Below are 18,488 nucleotides of genomic sequence, written 5' to 3'. Positions count from 1 at the left end.
CACACCCTCTTTGAGACACCCACAAGCCATGGTGAGGCCTAACCGAGACATGCATCTTGTAGCCCTATGTTCAAGCTACGCAACGGTATCCGGAAGTCACAAATCCGTCTCCGGGAAGCCACCTTTCCGGCCTTGCCAAGTTGCCTCCATAATATGCTTTTCTAGACTAGAATAGTAACTTTGAGTCCCACATCTAAGAAAATGTAAATGAGGGAGCCTCTTTCCCCTATAAAAGGAGACTCCTTCCCACTTAAACATCATCCCATTACATCTCTTGTAATCTTGTTAGGCCGCAAGGCTCGACACACTAGTGCACATTCAAGTGGACGTAGTTTCCCGCTAAGGCGGGAAGCGAACCACTATACATCTTGTGTCAATCTCTCTCTCTCTCTCTCTCTCATTCTTTATGCTAACTAGAGGTCCCTCGGATCTCTAACGTTAACAGGCGCCACTTGCTAAAGTCTAATCGTCGGCTTACTAAAGCTCAGAGATCATTATGGCAACAACTATCCATGGTAAACATACCTACACACCAGCAATTTGACATTCTTGGAGTGCAAGCAGGAGGATTTCAGTACATTGGTTGTACACAACAAGATTTGTACAATCTTGAAAGGGATAAGCGTAAAGAGACAAGAGGGCATGATGGAGAAATGCTGCATGACTATTTTCTACTAGAGCAAGAAAAAGATTCCGGCTTTTATTTTACAATAAAGGCAGATATTGAAAATAAGATTACTCACTGTTTTTGGGCCGATACAAGTTCGAGACAATTGTATAAGTGTTATGTTGATGTGATTATCTTTGACACTACATACCAAACCAATCGGTATAGTTTAATTTTTGCACCATTGATGGGGATAAATAACCATGGTCAGACAATTGTGTTTGGAGCTGCATTCTTAAGTGACGAAACTGCAGATTCATTTATGTGGTTGTTGAAAGAATTTTTGAATGCCATGCCAGGTGGTGCTCCTAAAATGATTATTACTGATCAAGATCCAGCCATGGAAAAAGCTATTTTTGAAGTCCTCCCAGACACATTTCATAGATATTGTAGCTGGCATATCTTGAGAAAGTTTTCTGAGAAGCTTGATGCCATCAAATACAGAGATCACTATGATGACTTTAAAAATTGCATTTACTCATATGAAAATGGAGAGGAGTTTGACTTCAAATGGAGATCAGTTCTTGCAAAAAGTGGATTAAGCGGACATAATTGGCTGCAATCAATTTATGAATTTCGATTTAGATGGGTGCCGCCCTATATGAACCATGTTTTCTCATCTGGCATGTCAAGTAGTCAACGAGCTGAAAGTGGGCATTCCTTTTTTAAGGAATATGTTTCTGATCAAAATTCTCTAGTGGACTTCATGGTTCAGTTTAATTGGGGTCTTTTACACAAACGGCATGAGGAGTTGATTTCAGATCACATTGACATCAATGAGAAGCCTAGATTTAAGTGCCCCATTAAGATGGAAAAGCAAATGGCTGATATTTATACACGGAAGTACTATTACATGTTTCAAGATCAGTTGTGGGAGAGCTATAATTACAATTTGGAGGTTACAACAGAGGGTGAAACTAATTGCATACTTAAGGTCATGCGTGAGGATCATGAGGATGGAAGAGCTCGGGTTATTATGTATGACAAATCAAAAGATTTTGCCTCATGTAGCTGCAAATTATTTGAGAGTGCAGGAGTCCCATGTAGACATGTTTTGGCATTCTTGCACAAAGTACGTCAACTTCATAAATTGCCAGATCAATACATTTTGAAGAGATGGACAAAATCTGCAAGATCTGAGGTTGTGATGGACAAGAGTGACATGGAGGTAACTGTTAAGAAGACTTTACTTGAAAAAGTGGTTTATTGTTCCAGCAATATTCACATGTAATTGATAGTGTTGTCTTAAGTGAAGAAGCAAGTCAATTGTTTAGTGAAACAATGGATTCTTTGATTGAGAAGATTAGGCCACTACTTGCCAATTGTAGCAGTGAAGGTGTGGAGCCTTGTGTAAAAAGAAGTTCAACTCATCAAACTACTTTTCGTGAACCAGATGAAGTTAAGACAAAAGGAAGGGCAAAAAGAATTAAGAGAGGAAAAGAGAAGGCAAATGGAAAGCGCAATAGTACCGGTAGACATTGTCATGGATGTGGCAAAGATGGGCAGACCCATGACAAATGCAATTGTCCAGTGCTGCTCAATCAGTAAGAATGCTTATTTAACATATTTCATGTTTTGTTGTTAATTGTTTGGTTAGTGTGTCACTAAATATATGTTATTTTTCCCATTTAGATTTGCTGAAAATTTTGGTGGAGATGACATAGATGATGATAGTTATTCATCACAGGTACTACTCTTTATACTATTCCTAGAATCTGAAAAAAAAAAAAACCAAAGAATTAATAGTTCCTTTTTTTCCATGTACATGTTGTGGTCAGGATGATTAGCCACTGGTCTGCACGATTAAGCATAGTTTTCTTTGCAGTAGTTATTTTGGAGATACAGAGGAGACATGCTGACATTTACTTTTTGGAGACGCAGAGAAGATTTGCTAGTGTTTGCTTTTTGGTTCTCAGAATTGATGTTGAAGTTGGGTCTGGAATAGTATAGTAATTTGCTTCTGAGTTTGCAGATCAGTTCTGTCATGTGCACCTATTGTTATGTTGTTTCATGTTTCAGTTAGTTCTTCTAGATATTGGACTGCTTGCAGCTATTAGAGGTTTATTCCCAGCAGCACTATTGTTATGTTGTTTCATGTTTCAATTAGTTCTTCTAGATATTGGACTGCTTGCAGCTATTAGAGGTTTATTCCCAGCAGCATGTGCTAATTAGAGCTGTGTCTCTATTTTCCTGAAAGTACTTTTTCTTTATTTACAGTCTATGCTTTGGGAGAACCCTGGAGAAAGGAAGGAAAATGATTAGAAGCCTTTTATTTCACGAACCTTTTGTTGCCAGATTTTAAGAATTAGATGAAGTCCTCTGTTTGGTTATATTAAACTTATAAAGCTTGAATAGGAAAAGAATATGCATTCTCATAAGGTAAGAATATGCATTCTCATAAGTTTTTAACAATACATAAAGTAGTTCAGAACATTACTTTATAATCCAACTAGAGTAACATTTTTATATACAATAGGGGCCAACACGCCCAGCAAAACAAGGAAACAAATCAGAAACTAGGTACATGCTCCTAAAACTAGGCTGCATTATGAGATCCTGATCCAGTCGTGGCCTTAACATCAACCCAACCTTGCTTCCATTTGTAGTACCTTGCATTAGTTCCTTCTCACTAATCATGTACCCGTCCTTATTATGTTCAGTGCCTTTCTCAAGTGAGTCAGCTACCTAATTTGCATGCACCAAAAAGCTCCAAACCTGAGCCCCAAGAGCATAGCCTGCATCAAATAATATATAAATGTACCCAAGGAGAACCATTAACCATTGACCATTTTCCAAGAGATAAACTCCCTATCTATTAATTAAAAGAATAAGATATGAAGTCAGAATACTTGGAACAGCAAATCCAATTTTGCAAATAACACACCTTTATATCTTTGATTCCTAATCCAATCTTACGATCCCTATGAGGGTGAAATACTAAACCTGTCACCAAAGTTTGCTTCTGCATCTCATTTATGCTTTCATTGATGTCATACCTGCATTCACACGAATTACATATATGTGAGTAACAGGACCTTCCTATTTCATTATGTAAAAATATTTTTTCTACCTACTTGTCCCAACTCCTAAGAGAAAAACAATCAACTTGGTCATTTTGGAAACCTATGAACTCATAGGAAATAGATTCTCTGTATAGCTGGAAAAGGACATCATCAATGTTAAAATTTTGGCAAAGAAGTTGTACTACAGAGTGTTTGAAACTATTGCATTTATTTCAGTGTTAATATCAGGTATGCTCCTGACATATGCAAGCCGTCATCAGGCAAGAGAAAATCAGTTCCAAATTTCAAACAATAACAAGTACTTTTCATGTATGATACTAGCGAAGAAATTTCCCTAGCTTTCACATGGCCACTACATTCTTCAATCTAATAGAACCCTTAATCTAACAAAATCTGAATGTACATGAGCACGTAACAAATGAACCAAAATACCAAGAATGTGAATCACCTTCATTCTAGCTCGACAATGTTGTCAACCTATGTCTGATTGTACTGCACAAGCTCCAAAAACAAGAACTCAAATGCACTTAAACTGACCTGAAACAACCATCAAATCCCAAAATCATCAAACAGCCAAAATCTCAATCACCGTAAAATTCAATAAAAGCATAAAATCCCAGGTCCTCATCACTCAAATGAAGGTCAATTCAGTACAAAGTTTCGATCTTTCCCCTTAAATCGATTACCCAATACACAGAGATCCATTAAACCACACCCATTTAGTTCAGGGTTGAGTAATTTGATGCATGAGAGAGAGAGAGAGAGGACCTATTGTTTTCCTTTGCTGAGAGGCCTGTCGAGGATGTTAGAGTACCGCTTCATCTTCCCGACTCCGATCATTCTTTTTCATCGATCTCAATCCCTGCCTTCGTCTTTCATATCATGAATAACCTGAAAACTGCTACAATTAGATTACAATATGAGGCAAGAGTGGACATTCTGGCAAGAAAGCATACACTCATAGCTAAGAGAAAACCCACTTGATGTGCATTGAAATTGAAGAAATAGATCGATGGTGCTTGAGCTGCGAAGTTGGAGTTCCCTAAGCGTTATACTAGCGATAGAGAACTGGGGAACTCGAGAATTCTAGGTTAATCTGGGTTAAATGGTTTGACATAACACTATGCCAAAAACTGCATCACACTACACTTTTTAGACAACGAAAAAAAAATTTCCGTTGTGTGATCACTGAAAGTGCTTCACACAACAGGTTTAATAAGATTGGCGTTGTATAAGGAGGTCGTACATCAATTTTTTTGGGTCCAAGATTATTGTACAACAGTTTTAAGGATTTGTCTGTTGTCTGAATGTAAAAAAAAATTTCCCCCTCACCTTGCTCAAATTTGGGTCGAAATTTTGACTCACCTTGCACAACAGTATTGTTGTATATGTTGTATGAGAGTAAGTTGCAAAATAACATACAACGCATTTTTTTGTTTCTGTTGTGCAAGTTTGGAAGAAAATCACATATACCCCAAAATGTGAGTGAGTAGCCCCAAAAAGGCCAATATTTGAATGAAATGCTGGTACACGATTTTAAGCTCCTACAATGGAATGATTTATTTTTGTTGTGTGAATGTGAGATGGTAATCCTAGGCGGGAGATTTGCATGTTGAGTCCCTAAGCTGAAGTTTCAAGTGTAGACTATCAGACAACCAAAGTTCATTTATGTGTTGTCTGAATTGATTATACAAGGTAAAAACTAAACTCAACGCGCCTTTGTCTACCTTTGTGATATTTTTTTTGCACATTGTCTCTCACTTACACTTGGCTAGTCTTCGAGAAAAACAGCAAAACCCATCTTCTTCTTCTCAAAGAGAACCAGTCTTCTTCTCTTAAAGAGTCGAACCCATCTTCTCAAAACACCATCTTCTGAAAACACTCGATTAAGGTTCGATCAATTAGGGTTTTCAATTTGGGGATTTGAAGGAGGAGGAAAAGGAAGATGGGGGGGGGGGGGGGGGGGGTGGGGGTGGGTGGGTGTTTCTCGGCTACATTAATCGATAAATCTACTGAGTCAAATTCTGATACTCTTATGCGAATCGATGAATCTTCCCCTTTCAACAAAACATCCGATGGAGATCTGCACACTATATATGTCTAAGGTCTCGAGCCAAGCTGACATTCAAGCGCCGTCTCATGGCCATCTAACTAATTTCTTAAGGTTCATAACTTGAGATCTCTCCTCTCTGTTTATTATTTAGATATGGGTTATCATGTCCCTGTGGGTTTGAGAAATGAATTGTCTTTCCTTGAATTCAATTCTAGATTTTTAAATTTCAGTTATTTTTAGATTTTATATGGTCTGGGACTCTGGGTTTTTACTCTTTGTTTTCCGGTTGTTTACAGTGTGATGCTGCATCTTTTGTTTTCACTTGCTCAGTGGACTGTTTCTATCTAGATTGTTTTACTTTATGTGAACGGAAGATGGGTTGAATATGCATTCTGATTTCTTAAGCTACTTTGATGGATTTTGCGGTGTAGATTAATTATTCTTAAAATTCTGGCTTTTCTGGGTTGCAAGAAAAAGGTTATTAGCAGATTCTTCTGTAGGTCAAACCCATTGTGTTTATCGCTGCCATTTATCGGGCGAGTTCATCTCGAGGATTCTCTGAACATTGCAACGCATTCCCTTGTTGATATGGAAGAGCTGAGGCAAGACTCGTAAAGGAAGCACGACTGGCGGAGGAGGCTAGAGTTACAGAGGAGACAGCCTAAATAGCAAAAGAGGAGGCTAATTAAAACAGCTTAAGAGGCTGAGTCTGGGAACTTTGGTATCCATTTCTAGATTACTATTATCTATGCTACTACTAAAGTCTTATACTAGCTACGGTACTACCATGACTCTTAAATTTGCATATGTATGGATTTAGTGGTGTTGAACGAGATGATATTAAGGAACCTTTTACTGAGGTAAATTTCTCTATTGTCCTCTATTTTTGCTTTTTACGTGGTTCAGTAGATTCGTTTTAATTTTGTTCTAGTCTTATAGATAGTAGTAAACCATTATACTTGTCATGTGATGCTGCCTGTCTGATTGGAGACATCTTTTATTATGTGTACCATTATTGTTAATCAGTGATGAGCTTGTATCCTCGTCTTAGTCGTAGGTTTAAGTTGAAATGCTGAAAGACAGAATTATATTGTTGCTCAATCGGAATATATATGCATCAATAAAGCTTATAGACACAGGATTATCGTTTCTATACCCAACTAAATGGATTAAACCAGCCATTCAATGTAAGTTTTTACTGAAGAACAGAACTATATCCAATTTGTAAGACACCCACCTTGGTCTAGTTTTTTTTCCACAATCTAGACATAGACTTTGAAGTGGTTGGTCAAAAACTTCAAACACGGGCTTTTAGTTTGGCAAGAAGTAGGTGTGGGATTAGGAGAAGGAAGATGTCACAAGGATTGTGCTACATAAAGATTTGGTGGTTATGAGCAGTAAGTATCGTCCTTATTTCTTATTGTGGCATCCATACTGAGAAAGGTTGCTAGAAATTTGTCCTTGTTGATACCTAGGGGTCATCATGGGCCGGGCTAGGGCCGGCCCTACCCTAAATTTTAGGGCTTAGGGTCGGGTCGGGCCGGGCCTAGTCAAAGTCAACAAAATTTAGGGTCGGGTAGGGTCGGGCCAGGGCTTAAATATGCTAACCCTTACCCACCCGAAAAGCTCGATCCGTTAGGGCCGGCCCTATATGGGCCAAAAAAGGGCCTTATTTTGTTTAACAAAAAAAAAAACATTATTTTTTTCTTCTCAAAATATGGCTTAATGGTATATATTGGTAATAAAAGACTCATTGTTTTTTATTGAACATATTTAATACACACACACACTTGTAACTTATAACATTTATTAATATTAGTTAAGGTGGTTATATTCAATTAACTATCTATATAAATCTCTCAATATTAATTGTTGTGTAACAAAGAAAATAGAAATTAAAGAAAACAAAACTTATGAAATCAATTACAAAGAAATAGATAAATTGCATACTATAGAAAAAACAGAAACATAATTAAAAAATAGAAAAAATAAAAAAAAATTAGGGCTTATTCGGGCGGGCCAAAAATTTCGAAATGGAAATTGATCAATCTGACAATGGTCATATGCATATACAACAATAGTAGGTATTGTGTAAAAAAATTATGTCGATCTGCATTAAATAAGGCACCAAACGGAGCGGTCAACACTTTGTATAAGCAAACTTCCGTAAGGGGAGTGGCACCTTTTGCGGACAAACATCCCCATATTTTGACAGTAGGTGATAGATCCCCTCCCCATGAGAGTGTGAGAGCTGATAGATAAAAAAAAAAAATTTGCAAATTCTTGGTTATGAGCATATTTGTGTTAGGTTTTATTTAGGGTATGGAATTGACCGCGTCGATAGAGACCCAACCGAAGGTGGAAGTCACTGAAATTTTTACCACTACCATATATTCATATACGGACGACATCCAACGGTGCATTTTAAAAAATTCCATTTCGTCCCCCATTTTGCTCATGGAGGATAACAAGCCTAATAAACGAGTTATACTACATTAATAGGCATATAAGGATTATATGTGATCCAACAATTCTGAAATGGAAATTGACCAATCTGAAAATTCTCATATGTTTATACAACATTGATAGGTATTGTGTAAAAAAATTAGGCCGATCAGCCATGAATAAGGCGCCCAATGTAGCGGTCAACGCTTTGCACAAGCAAACTTCCCTAAGGGGAGCGGCACCATGCGCGGACAAACGTTGCGGAATTTTGACATCCGTAAGTAGACCCCCTACCCATGAGAGTGTGGGAGCTGAAAGATCGAAAAAAGTGAATTGCCAAGGACCGGTTAAGAGCATATTTGTTTTATGTTCTATTTAGGGTATTGAGTTGACCGGGTAGATCGAGGTCCAACCGAATGCGGAAATTGTTGAAATTTCTACCACTAACATATATTCATATGCAAACAACATCCAGCGGTTCATTTTAAAAAATTCCATTTCGTCCCCTATTTTGCTCATGGAGGGTAACAAACCTAATAAACTAGTTATACTACATTACAAGACATATAAGGATTATGTGCGATCCAAAAATTTTGAAATCAAAATCGATCAATCGGAAAATTCTTATATGTTTATACAATAGTGATAGGTATTGTGTAAAGAAATTAGGCTGATCCGCCGTGAATAAGGCACCTAACGGAGCGGTCAACGCTTTGCACAAGCAAACTTCCCTAAGGGGCGCGGAACCATGCGCGGACAAACGTTGCGGAATTTTGACATCCATAAGTAGACCCCCTACCCATGAGAGTGTGGGAGCTGAAAGATCGAAAAAAGTGAATTGCCAAGGACCGGTTAAGAGCATATTTGTTTTATGTTCTATTTAGGGTATTGAGTTGACCGGGTAGATCGAGGTCCAAACGAAGGCGGAAATTGTTGAAATTTCTACCATTAACATATATTCATATGCAAATTACATCCAGCGGTGCATTTTAAAAAATTCCATTTCGTCCCTCATTTTGCTCATTAAGAAGTTAACATTACATTGGTAAAATGGTTTCAACTCGACCAATTGATTATTTTTAGTTATGTTGATTACTTGATTTATTTCAAAATTGGTATTACATGAATATATTGTCCAATTTGAAATAATAGCTTTGTAATTATTACAGTTAATTAGTTAACAGTAATTATTGGTAAATATTAAAATACCCATAAGATTATATTAAAACGGCGGCATTTTTGCCGAATTAACGGTTAATTCTTAAAAAAAAATTATTTTTTTCTTCTCAAAATATGGCTCAATTTAAAAGACTCATTTCCTAATATGGCAGATTGAAATAATTTTCTACACTTCCATAGTTTTATACATATAACACATGTAATAGAAAATAACAAAAATAAAATATAAATTTTAGGGCCGGGCTTTTAGGGCCGGGCCGGGCCTAGCCCTTACGGGCTCAATCGGGCAGGGCCGTAGGGTAGGGCCGGGCTTTATTTGTGTGACCCATACCCTACCCTAAATAAAAAAGGGTCGGGCCGGCCCGCCCTAATGGAAGGGCCGGGCCGGGCGGGCTTAGGGCCCAAGGGCCATATGATGAGGCCTATTGATACCTAAAAAGCTACATGTTCTCTTTTTATTATAATTTTATTTGCATTTAATTAGAAAGGGAAAATATCACAAATGGTGTATGAACTTTAAGTCATTCTACATTTTGGTGTACCAACTTTCAAAACTATCAGAATGGTGTATCAAGTTTGCTCCAATCTTTCATTTTGGTGTACGCCGTTAAATTTTCCGTTATCTTTACAAAAAAAAAAAAAAACTGACAAAGCTAAAGGAAAGATAAAGGAATTTTTTTTTTTTTGCAAAGATAACGGAAAATTTAACGGCGTACACTAAAATGAAAGATTGGAGCAAACTTGATACACCATTCTGATAGTTTTGAAAGTTGGTACACCAAAATGTAGAATGGCCTAAAGTTCATACACCATTTATGAAGATATCCCAATTAGAAATGCATATATGGTTCCTGACCTGTTTTCTTCATGTATTTCTGACACTAATAGGTATCCATGTTCAAGAAGAATTACGATCATGTACCAAAAGATACATACTTTGGAATGTACAAAGAATCAACCCGTGGCAACCCAAACTACTTTCTGACATATGGAAATGAGAAATCAGCTGCTCAAATCCAAGATCATTTCCGTCCTAATGGTGCACACAGATGGCACAATTATATGAAAACCCCAAAGTACAGTAATTTTGTATTGAAAAGAGCACTTCTTTTTTATTTTATTGATTATAGTAATCATTTTTCTCGCAATTCCTTTTAGTGAGATCAAACTGGAAGAGGCTGCTGTTCTACACTACATATATGCCAAATTTTCGGACTTAACGTCAAGACATGATCGGTGTGGCTGCAAGCCTACAAGAGGATATGTCAAAAGATGCTTCATGTTGGAATTTGATAGAGCTGTGAGTTCAATGCGTTCTTTAAGTCCTTTGTTTATCTCTTTAGCTTTTACAGCCTTATCGTGTACATAAAATGGTCAATTAAGCTTGTGATCTTCTAGATGAAATCAACTAAGGTGTTCTTCAAAGGCCTATATATAGAGAGAGGTAGAAATGACTAGAAATACTGATACAATTATTATACCTCAAGCCTATGGTAAAGTTTGTGTAACAAAGAATGAGATGCTGCTGCAATACATATTAAGATTAATGATAATCTAAGAAGTTTAAAAATGTTTTACTTCTCGTAAGTGGTCAATTAGTATCGAAAGCAGTCAGTGGGGGTTTCAGTGGTGACTATTGTGCATAGTTATCGACAAATATAAAATTCTTGAAAATTTGAATATATGCTTATTGGTACAGCTATTATTTTCCACATTAAAAGAAGAATATGGTTCATCAATTACATCTCTGTTCTCTGATCCTGTTCTAGGTATCATGAACCATTGCTTGCCATAATATGCTTTTGTTTAATTAGGTTGTGATTGCAGATGCATCACACGTCTATATGACTGGAGTCTAGAGGTAATTATTTACATGTTAGATGTATTTTCCTTTCTTTTTGATTATTGAGTTATATTGAAATTAATCTGTTGATTTTGTAACTACTGAAAATGCTATTTTGAAAGTGGAAAAAAGGATATCAAATTAAATTTCTAAGTAGGTGTCGGTTTAATAACCTTGATGTTTGTATTTCTTTTCATAATAGGATCGATGACTTAAGAAGGAACTGGTTTGGTTGTTGTCGGTTGGTCTGGCCTGTTGCTTTTTCTTTGTATGGGGTAGGTTCAGCAGGTCAAAGACATATACAAGCTGGGTTTTATGGGTCTGGTTCTAGCAGAGCTTGTGTTGATAGAAGAGTACTGGTAAATTTTCAGATTAGACTGGTGGGGATTGGTGGAGGGTTGTTACTTGAGACAAGAAAACCAATCATACCAGTTGCGGGGTCTAGTCAAATGCAGTGCTTCTGTAATGTGTGCTTATGCTTTGGTTAGTTTGTTACTGCATTTACTCATTTTCTGTTTCATCTCTTTTTAAAAATGCGTTTTACTTCTTAAGTAGGATTGTTGATTGGCTTCAAAATCTCCTGGAATTAGTCATACCTTTTACAAATTGTACTCTGCTCATGACCGGTGCAACTTTAGTTGTATTGCAATACACATGCTACATATGGACTAGCTTTGCCTTGATTTTGTATTACATTTTTTTCTCTTGATTTTGCTACTCTTTTTGCAGAATGCCAGATGTGCTACAGCACTACAAACCAAATCTGTTACACACCAGGCTCCAACAATCACATGTCTTCCTCGTAAGGCGAATACTTAATTTTTTTTTTTTTAAACATGAGCAAATACTTGTTGTCAATTGCATATCTGGTGGCATTGAAAAAGCTGGTGTTCTAAACGTTAGAGAACAGAATGTATTTCTTGTCTTCTTTGTTCAGTAGTTGATAGTCCTTTCATAATTGATTAGAATATCACCGCCAAGCTTTTCTCTTCAGGCTTTTCTATGGCGGCACCTCTTCAAAGTTCAAGACTTATCATTTTTTTTTGTCATGTTCATACATTAAGTAAATCTCCATGTGTGGTCTGCAGTACCATCACCACAATACAAACAAAAGCTCTTATATTTGAATCTTTGATCATATTATTTAGCAAAACAAAAGCTTATGTTCCTTGTCCTTTCATTGTTCTCACCCTCCTCTTTATTGTGAAACCAAATTTGTTGCATGAATGAATGCCTCAGGGACTTAAAAATTTCAATAAAGCTGTCAGGGAACTTATCACTTGCCTTAGAGTAGATTGATAGCGACAACTATCTTCTTTATTTGAGCTAAAAGATCAACTTCTTATGTAAATTAACTTCTGTATTTGATATATTACATTTTTATAATAGTTGAACTTAGTATCAATGTTGAACTAGAGCTTTTGTTTTGCTTTAACATGTCATAAATCTACTCTAATATTCCGCTTGTTTTCTGTTAATTGTTAATGTGTCTACATAATCATTGTACTAGTTACGTAAAGGATAAAATTGATTCTGGCTATATGCTTTTTGATCATTGAGATAACTTGACGAACATGTACTAGAAGACACTTTCTCATTGAGTTCTGTGCAGGACCAAAAGAATTGGTATATTCAGTGACAGGGAAACAGGGCCTGCTATGAATTTCTGTAGAAACAAAGGCTATTTCCTACCACACTAGTGCTATCCTCTGAATTTCTGTAGGCAGTCAAGTTGAAGTTTGATTTCACAATTCTAGACTGGCCAAATGTCTTTTTCATAGTGTTACAAGGAAATGCTTTTCTAATTCCATTAGAATGCTTAGATTAGAATGCTTTTCTTCTTTTAGTTTTGGCTTGGATGATTGGGAAATGCACTTTTTTTGCATTTGAAGTTATTGGATGGTTTGTAATGTTCACATTTGATAAATTACTGTTAATTTGGTAAATAGACCGATTTAATGCACAGTTTAATTGAGGAATGGATGTTCAAATGATCAGACAACATAATAAATATAATGATGACTCAATGTTGTCTGAATGGCCAAAAATGGGTCAGCCACACATTGCTTCATTCATATCACACATCGGCCTATAACAAATCAGTGTCTTCTAATTTATATTCGGACAACGAAAGTAACTGAACTCCGTTGTCTCAAAAGTAAATCATACAACAGATATAGTCTAAGAACTGAAGTTTGAAGATCAATCAGACAACGCACAAAATAAAAGTATGTTGTCTGATATGCTTAACATACAACAGCTTGAAACCAAGCACTGTTGTCTGAAGGCAGCGCTTCAACTGCTGAGCATGGCATCTGCCGAGCCATATGTCGAGCCATCACACAACAGTTATAACACATACCCGTTGCCTGTCTGTTTCTCAGACAACTGTGTTCCACCGTTGTCTGAATTTTCAACAGACAACGGCTCGCTCTACAACGGTGGCACTCCAAATCACACAACAGTTTTTGTCTGTCGTCTAATAAGTTTTTTGGCATAGTGTAATCTCAGCCGTTGAAGGGCATTAAAACAGATCCAAGGGCTGTCATGTTATCCCTCAAATTGGACAAAAAAAGGGATCCCTTAGTGGAAGGGCCATGATATACATATATATATATATATATAGGAAAATTCTACAATGTGTTAACGTATGACATGCATACAATTGTCTTAAAAGTGGTAAAATGAGTCCTTAAAGTAGTAACATGAGTCATTAAAGTGATAAATTTTCTTAGTTACCACATGAGTCCTTAAAATAGTAATATTAGTCCTCAAAGTGGTAACATGAGTCCTTAAAGTGGCAAATTTTCTTAGTTTACCATATGAGTTCTCAAAATAGTAATATTAGTCCTCAAAGTGGTAACATGAGTCCTTAAAGGGTTAAAAATAGTTGATGTATGAGAAATGTTAACATACCATAGCTTTACCCATATATATATATATATATATATATATATATATATATATATAGACACACACACATACACACACACACATACACGTATACACATATATTCTTGTCTAAGATGGGCTTAGCTCTTCACTCTCGAACCCATAGTTCATACTGTTGGAGTGAGTCACTCCTTAATTGTATCCCTTGATTGTAGCAATTGTTATGTAATTAGGATTGTGCAATTATTTAGAATGTTATGTAGTTAAGGGGGAGTATATTACGATATAATTAGGTAATCACTTTCCTATTAGGTTTCTAAAATACTTTGTATATATACTCTATTTTTGGAGAAATCAATATACATCAGAAATTCCCAAACTTTTTCTTTGCCTTTGTTCTGTTTGACTTGGTATCAGAGCAGAGATCCGTCTGGACTCTGTTCGTTTGTTTCCACTGCAAATTTGTCTTTGTACTCTTTAAAAGTTTGTCCTTTATCTTCATCCTCTGTTCATTTTGCACTAAAACCCTAAAGTTTGCAATACCTTGCCGTCAGCCTCTCCTTCCTTAGCCGTGTCAAATTTTGTGATTTGTATTGCTACTTGAAGAAGAAGAATGGCATATTTTTCCCTTAGTTCGTTGTTCAACAGTCAGGTGACTTGCAACGTTGTAAAACTATTGGACACTACAAGAGTCAATGCCCCAAGTTGCTAAGACTCAACTCCAATAACTCTGGTTGGAAAAGAAGTAACAATGGTCAGAAAAGCAAGGTGACAATCCAATTGGTGCAGGAGCAAGAACCTAATTTCTATGGTGTGGAGGGTCAAGATCAAACTAAGGGTAATATTTCCCTAACCCAGGAGAATCGAGGTAAAATTGGTGTCGCTCTAAATGTTTCTGGCTTTACTAGTAGTAATACATGGATAATTGATTCTGGTGCGTCTGATCATATGACCTATGATAAGTCTTTCTTCGTCATGTTGTCCTCCCCATCCATAACACAGGTCTCTAATGCTAATGGTGAGTCCTTTCCGGTCTTAGGAATTGAGTCAGTCCAGGTTACACCGTCCATTACTCTTTATAATGTCCTCTATATACCCTCTCTTTATCTCATCATCTTTTATCTGTGTCTCAATTAAACACACAAAACAAATGCTCTGTCACCTTTTATCCTATGTATGTCATCTTTCAGGATCTGTGCACTCGGGTAATAATTGGCAAGGGAAATCTGAGGGAGAGACTGGTTCACTTGGATTGCATGTACGGAGGACCGACACAAGCACCATCAAGTCCACAAAGTCCTGTTGCCCTAACATTGAGTTCTGATCGGATAAATAAATTGTGGTTGTGGCATCGCCGTTTGGGCCACCCATCCTTTGGTGTCATGAAGAAGTCCATGCCTTCCCTTTTTTTTTTAGAATAAGTGATTCTAGTCTACATTCTGAAACATGTTCTCTGGCCAAGAGTCATAGGTCTAGTTATCCTTCTAGCTTTCAGTCTAGTACAACTCCTTTTGAATTAATTCATTCCGATTTATGGGGACCTTTCAAAAATTCAACTCTTTCAGGAATGCATTATTTTGTTTTATTCATTGATAACTTCACCAGATTAACTTAGGTTGTTTTGCTTAAGTCAAAAGATGCAGTTTTCTCTGCCTTTACAACATTCCATAATCTTGTTCGTACCCAATATGATGCTCGTATTAAGGTCTTTCAGTCTGAGAATTGGGGGGGGGGGAGTTTGTTAATCATTCATTTCGTGATTATTTTCAATCTCATGGAATTATTCACCTAACCACTTGACCACAAACACCAGAATAGAATGGAGTCTCTGAACGGAAGAATCATTATTTGATAGACATTGGTCGCGCCCTTCTTCTTAGTTCCAATATGCCTAAATACCTTTGGGGAGAGGCAGTGTTGTGTGCCTCCCATCTCATTAATCATCTCCCATCTTCCTCTCTTCAAGGTCATATTCCATTTGAGGTATTGTCTGTTTATGTCTCTATCCCATCTCTTAATACCCTTCCTGCTCGTGTCTTTGGTTGTGTAGCCTATGTCCATCTTTATAAGAATCAACATTCCAAGTTAGATGCAAGGCTCTCAAGTGTGTCTTCGTAGGGTATGGGACTCATCAGAAAGGATACAAGTGTTATCATCCTCCCTCTTAACTATTTTATGTCACTATGGATGTGACAATCAGTGAGGATACATGCTATTTCCCACCATTTATGACTCATAGTCAGGGGGAGCAGGGTGGTTTTTATGAAGGACAGTACCAAACAGGGCCAACGACCTCTGTACTCAGTGACAATGAGCCCAACCTTCCCACCACAACCACCCTCCCCTTTCCAGCCTTCGATCTCAGCAAAAATGCAACTGCTGAATAGGGCATTGTGGGTTCCGAATTAGATAATGCAATTGCCGAACAGAGCATTATAAATTCTGAAATAGAAAATGCAATTGCCGAACAGAGCATTGTGAATTCCGAAACAGAAAATGAAACTGCCGAACAGAGAATTATGAATTCCGAGACAGAAAAAACAATTGCTGAATCATCTACCCTTCAAGACGAAGCCCCTAATCATTCAGTCTCTCTCTCTCTATCTCTCTCTCTCTCTCCATCAGCGGTCTCCCCTATTCAATCTTCATATGAGGTACGTAGTAGTTTCCTTTGTCCTATAACCCACCTTTGTCTAATAGTGTTACTCCTTTAATTGATTCTACACATGTTCAAACACGAGTCTTACCAGAACGGTCTAATCGTGGTCAGACTCTCAAGAAATATGAACCAAGTTTGTGTGCTAAGACCAAATACCCTATAGCTAATTATGTGTCTACTCATAGGTTGTCTAAACCATATGTAGCCTTTGTGAATCAATTATCTTTTGTGTCACTTCCTAGTAAAGTGCAGGATGCAATGAAGGATGAGAAGTGGGCAAAAGCAATGGCCGTGGAGATGGATGCACTTGAGAAGAATCAAACGTGGGAGTTAGTGTCACTACCTCCTGGAAAGAAAACAGTTGGGTGCAGGTGGGTGTATACAGTGAAGCACAATTTTGATGGTTTAGTAGACAGATATAAGGCAAGGCTAGTAGCAAAGGGTTACACCCAGAAGTATGGCGTGGACTATGATGAAACTTTTGCCCCAGTTGCAAAAATCAATACAATTCGGGTACTTTTGTCTCTAGCAGCTAATCTTGATTGGCCTCTTCAATAGTTTGATGTTAAGAATGCCTTCTTACATGGTGATTTGAATGAAGAAGTCTACATGGACTTGCCTCCGGGGTATGGTACTTCCACTGGGACCAGGGTGGTATGTCGTCTAAGGAAGTCTCTATATGGCCTCAAACAGTCCCCAAGAGCTTGGTTTGGTCGGTTCACAACTTTTATGAAACGGATTGGATACAGGCAGAGTAACTCTTATCATACTCTATTCCTTAAGTATCAGAAAGGTAAAGTCATGGCTCTAATTATTTATGTGGATGACATGGTAGTGACAGGTAATGATCTTGAGGAGATAAGGAAGTTCGAAAGAGAGTTGTCTGCAGAGTTTTAGATGAAAGACTTGGGGAGTTTAAAATATTTCTTGGGGATTGAAGTTGCTCGAGGAAAAGATTGTATTACGTTGAGCTAGAGAAAGTATGTTCTTGATCTGTTAGCAGAAACAAGTATGCTCGATTGCACACCAGCTGATACACCTATGGAGCAGAACCATCGGTTAGCTGAGTATCCGGATCAGGTACCCACAAACAAGGCCAGTTATCAAAGGTTAGTTGGGAGATTAATTTATTTATCGCACACTAAATCAGATTTAGCTTATGCGGTTAGTGTTGTGAGTCAGTTTATGCATAATCCTAGTGAGGCTCATATGGAACCTGTGATTAGAATTTTGAGGTATTTGAAGTCTGCCCCAGGCAAGGGGCTGGTGTTCTCTAAGATAGGCATTTGGACGTCACTACTAAAAAAAACTTCAATTGCGATGGCAGTTTGCGACTGCAAATACTAATTTTACCGTAGCAAATACTTTTTGTGACGGCAAATTGAGCATTTGTGACGGAAATGTTAGCGTTGTAATAGGTGGCGTCACAAGATCCAATTGCGACGGAAACTGTTACCGTCGCAAAGGCTAATTTAGTTGCGACGGGTACTTTGCCGTCACAAAAAGATATTTCATTTGAAAAAAAAAAAAATCTGGTGTGAATTGCACACATAAAAAAAAAAAAATTTGCACACCAAAGCTAGTTCCACGTTCTACAAATAGTATCAATTGAAAAATATCAAAATACAATATCCATCAGTTTTACACCAACCAACAATCACAATTCAAAGACCTGAAATTGTATTCGAATATGTATTTGCAAGCAAATATACAAAATTAAACAAATA

At 37.2% G+C, this 18,488-nt stretch overlaps 2 protein-coding genes and 1 long non-coding RNA gene across 3 annotated transcripts; 2 read left to right on the top strand and 1 right to left on the bottom strand.

The window, feature by feature from the left end:
- The first annotated feature begins 512 nt into the window (after positions 1–512).
- On the top strand, positions 513–2,839 carry LOC112177380 (protein FAR1-RELATED SEQUENCE 5-like). Its single transcript, XM_024315677.1, has 4 exons — positions 513–1,835; positions 1,883–2,211; positions 2,300–2,354; positions 2,687–2,839. The coding sequence occupies exons 1-4, from the start codon at positions 513–515 to the stop codon at positions 2,837–2,839; spliced, it is 1,860 nt and encodes a 619-aa protein (XP_024171445.1).
- A 180-nt stretch (positions 2,840–3,019) lies between these two features.
- On the bottom strand, positions 3,020–4,549 carry LOC112180807. Its single transcript, XR_005802643.1, has 3 exons — positions 4,139–4,549; positions 3,552–3,663; positions 3,020–3,382 (listed from the first exon to the last, which is right to left on the bottom strand). It is a non-coding gene; the product is annotated as an uncharacterized LOC112180807 (long non-coding RNA).
- A 1,121-nt stretch (positions 4,550–5,670) lies between these two features.
- On the top strand, positions 5,671–13,141 carry LOC121050740. Its single transcript, XM_040511773.1, has 6 exons — positions 5,671–5,854; positions 6,244–6,464; positions 10,256–10,667; positions 11,413–11,693; positions 11,940–12,012; positions 12,823–13,141. The coding sequence occupies exons 3-6, from the start codon at positions 10,597–10,599 to the stop codon at positions 12,908–12,910; spliced, it is 513 nt and encodes a 170-aa protein (XP_040367707.1). The 5' UTR covers positions 5,671–5,854; positions 6,244–6,464; positions 10,256–10,596; the 3' UTR covers positions 12,911–13,141.
- Positions 13,142–18,488: the final 5,347 nt, after the last annotated feature.

This window comes from Rosa chinensis, chromosome 7 (assembly GCF_002994745.2).
Source record: "Rosa chinensis cultivar Old Blush chromosome 7, RchiOBHm-V2, whole genome shotgun sequence".
NCBI classification, from domain to species: Eukaryota; Viridiplantae; Streptophyta; class Magnoliopsida; order Rosales; family Rosaceae; genus Rosa; species Rosa chinensis.
Note: the sequence above shows the minus strand (reverse complement) of the source record. Positions and strands in the feature narration are given on the sequence as shown.

What these genes read in the sequence shown, in the direction of transcription:
- LOC112177380 (XM_024315677.1), top strand. Translation starts at nt 513, where the DNA reads ATGGTAAACATACCTACACACCAGCAATTTGACATTCTTGGAGTGCAA. An exon ending in TGTCCAGTGCTGCTCAATCA is followed by an intron (nt 2,212 to 2,299) that starts GTAAGAATGCTT and finishes TTTCCCATTTAG; the next exon opens with ATTTGCTGAAAATTTTGGTG. An exon ending in ATGATAGTTATTCATCACAG is followed by an intron (nt 2,355 to 2,686) that starts GTACTACTCTTT and finishes TTCATGTTTCAG; the next exon opens with TTAGTTCTTCTAGATATTGG.
- LOC121050740 (XM_040511773.1), top strand. Translation starts at nt 10,597, where the DNA reads ATGATCGGTGTGGCTGCAAGCCTACAAGAGGATATGTCAAAAGATGCT. An exon ending in TGTTGGAATTTGATAGAGCT is followed by an intron (nt 10,668 to 11,412) that starts GTGAGTTCAATG and finishes TTTTCATAATAG; the next exon opens with GATCGATGACTTAAGAAGGA. An exon ending in TAATGTGTGCTTATGCTTTG is followed by an intron (nt 11,694 to 11,939) that starts GTTAGTTTGTTA and finishes CTCTTTTTGCAG; the next exon opens with AATGCCAGATGTGCTACAGC.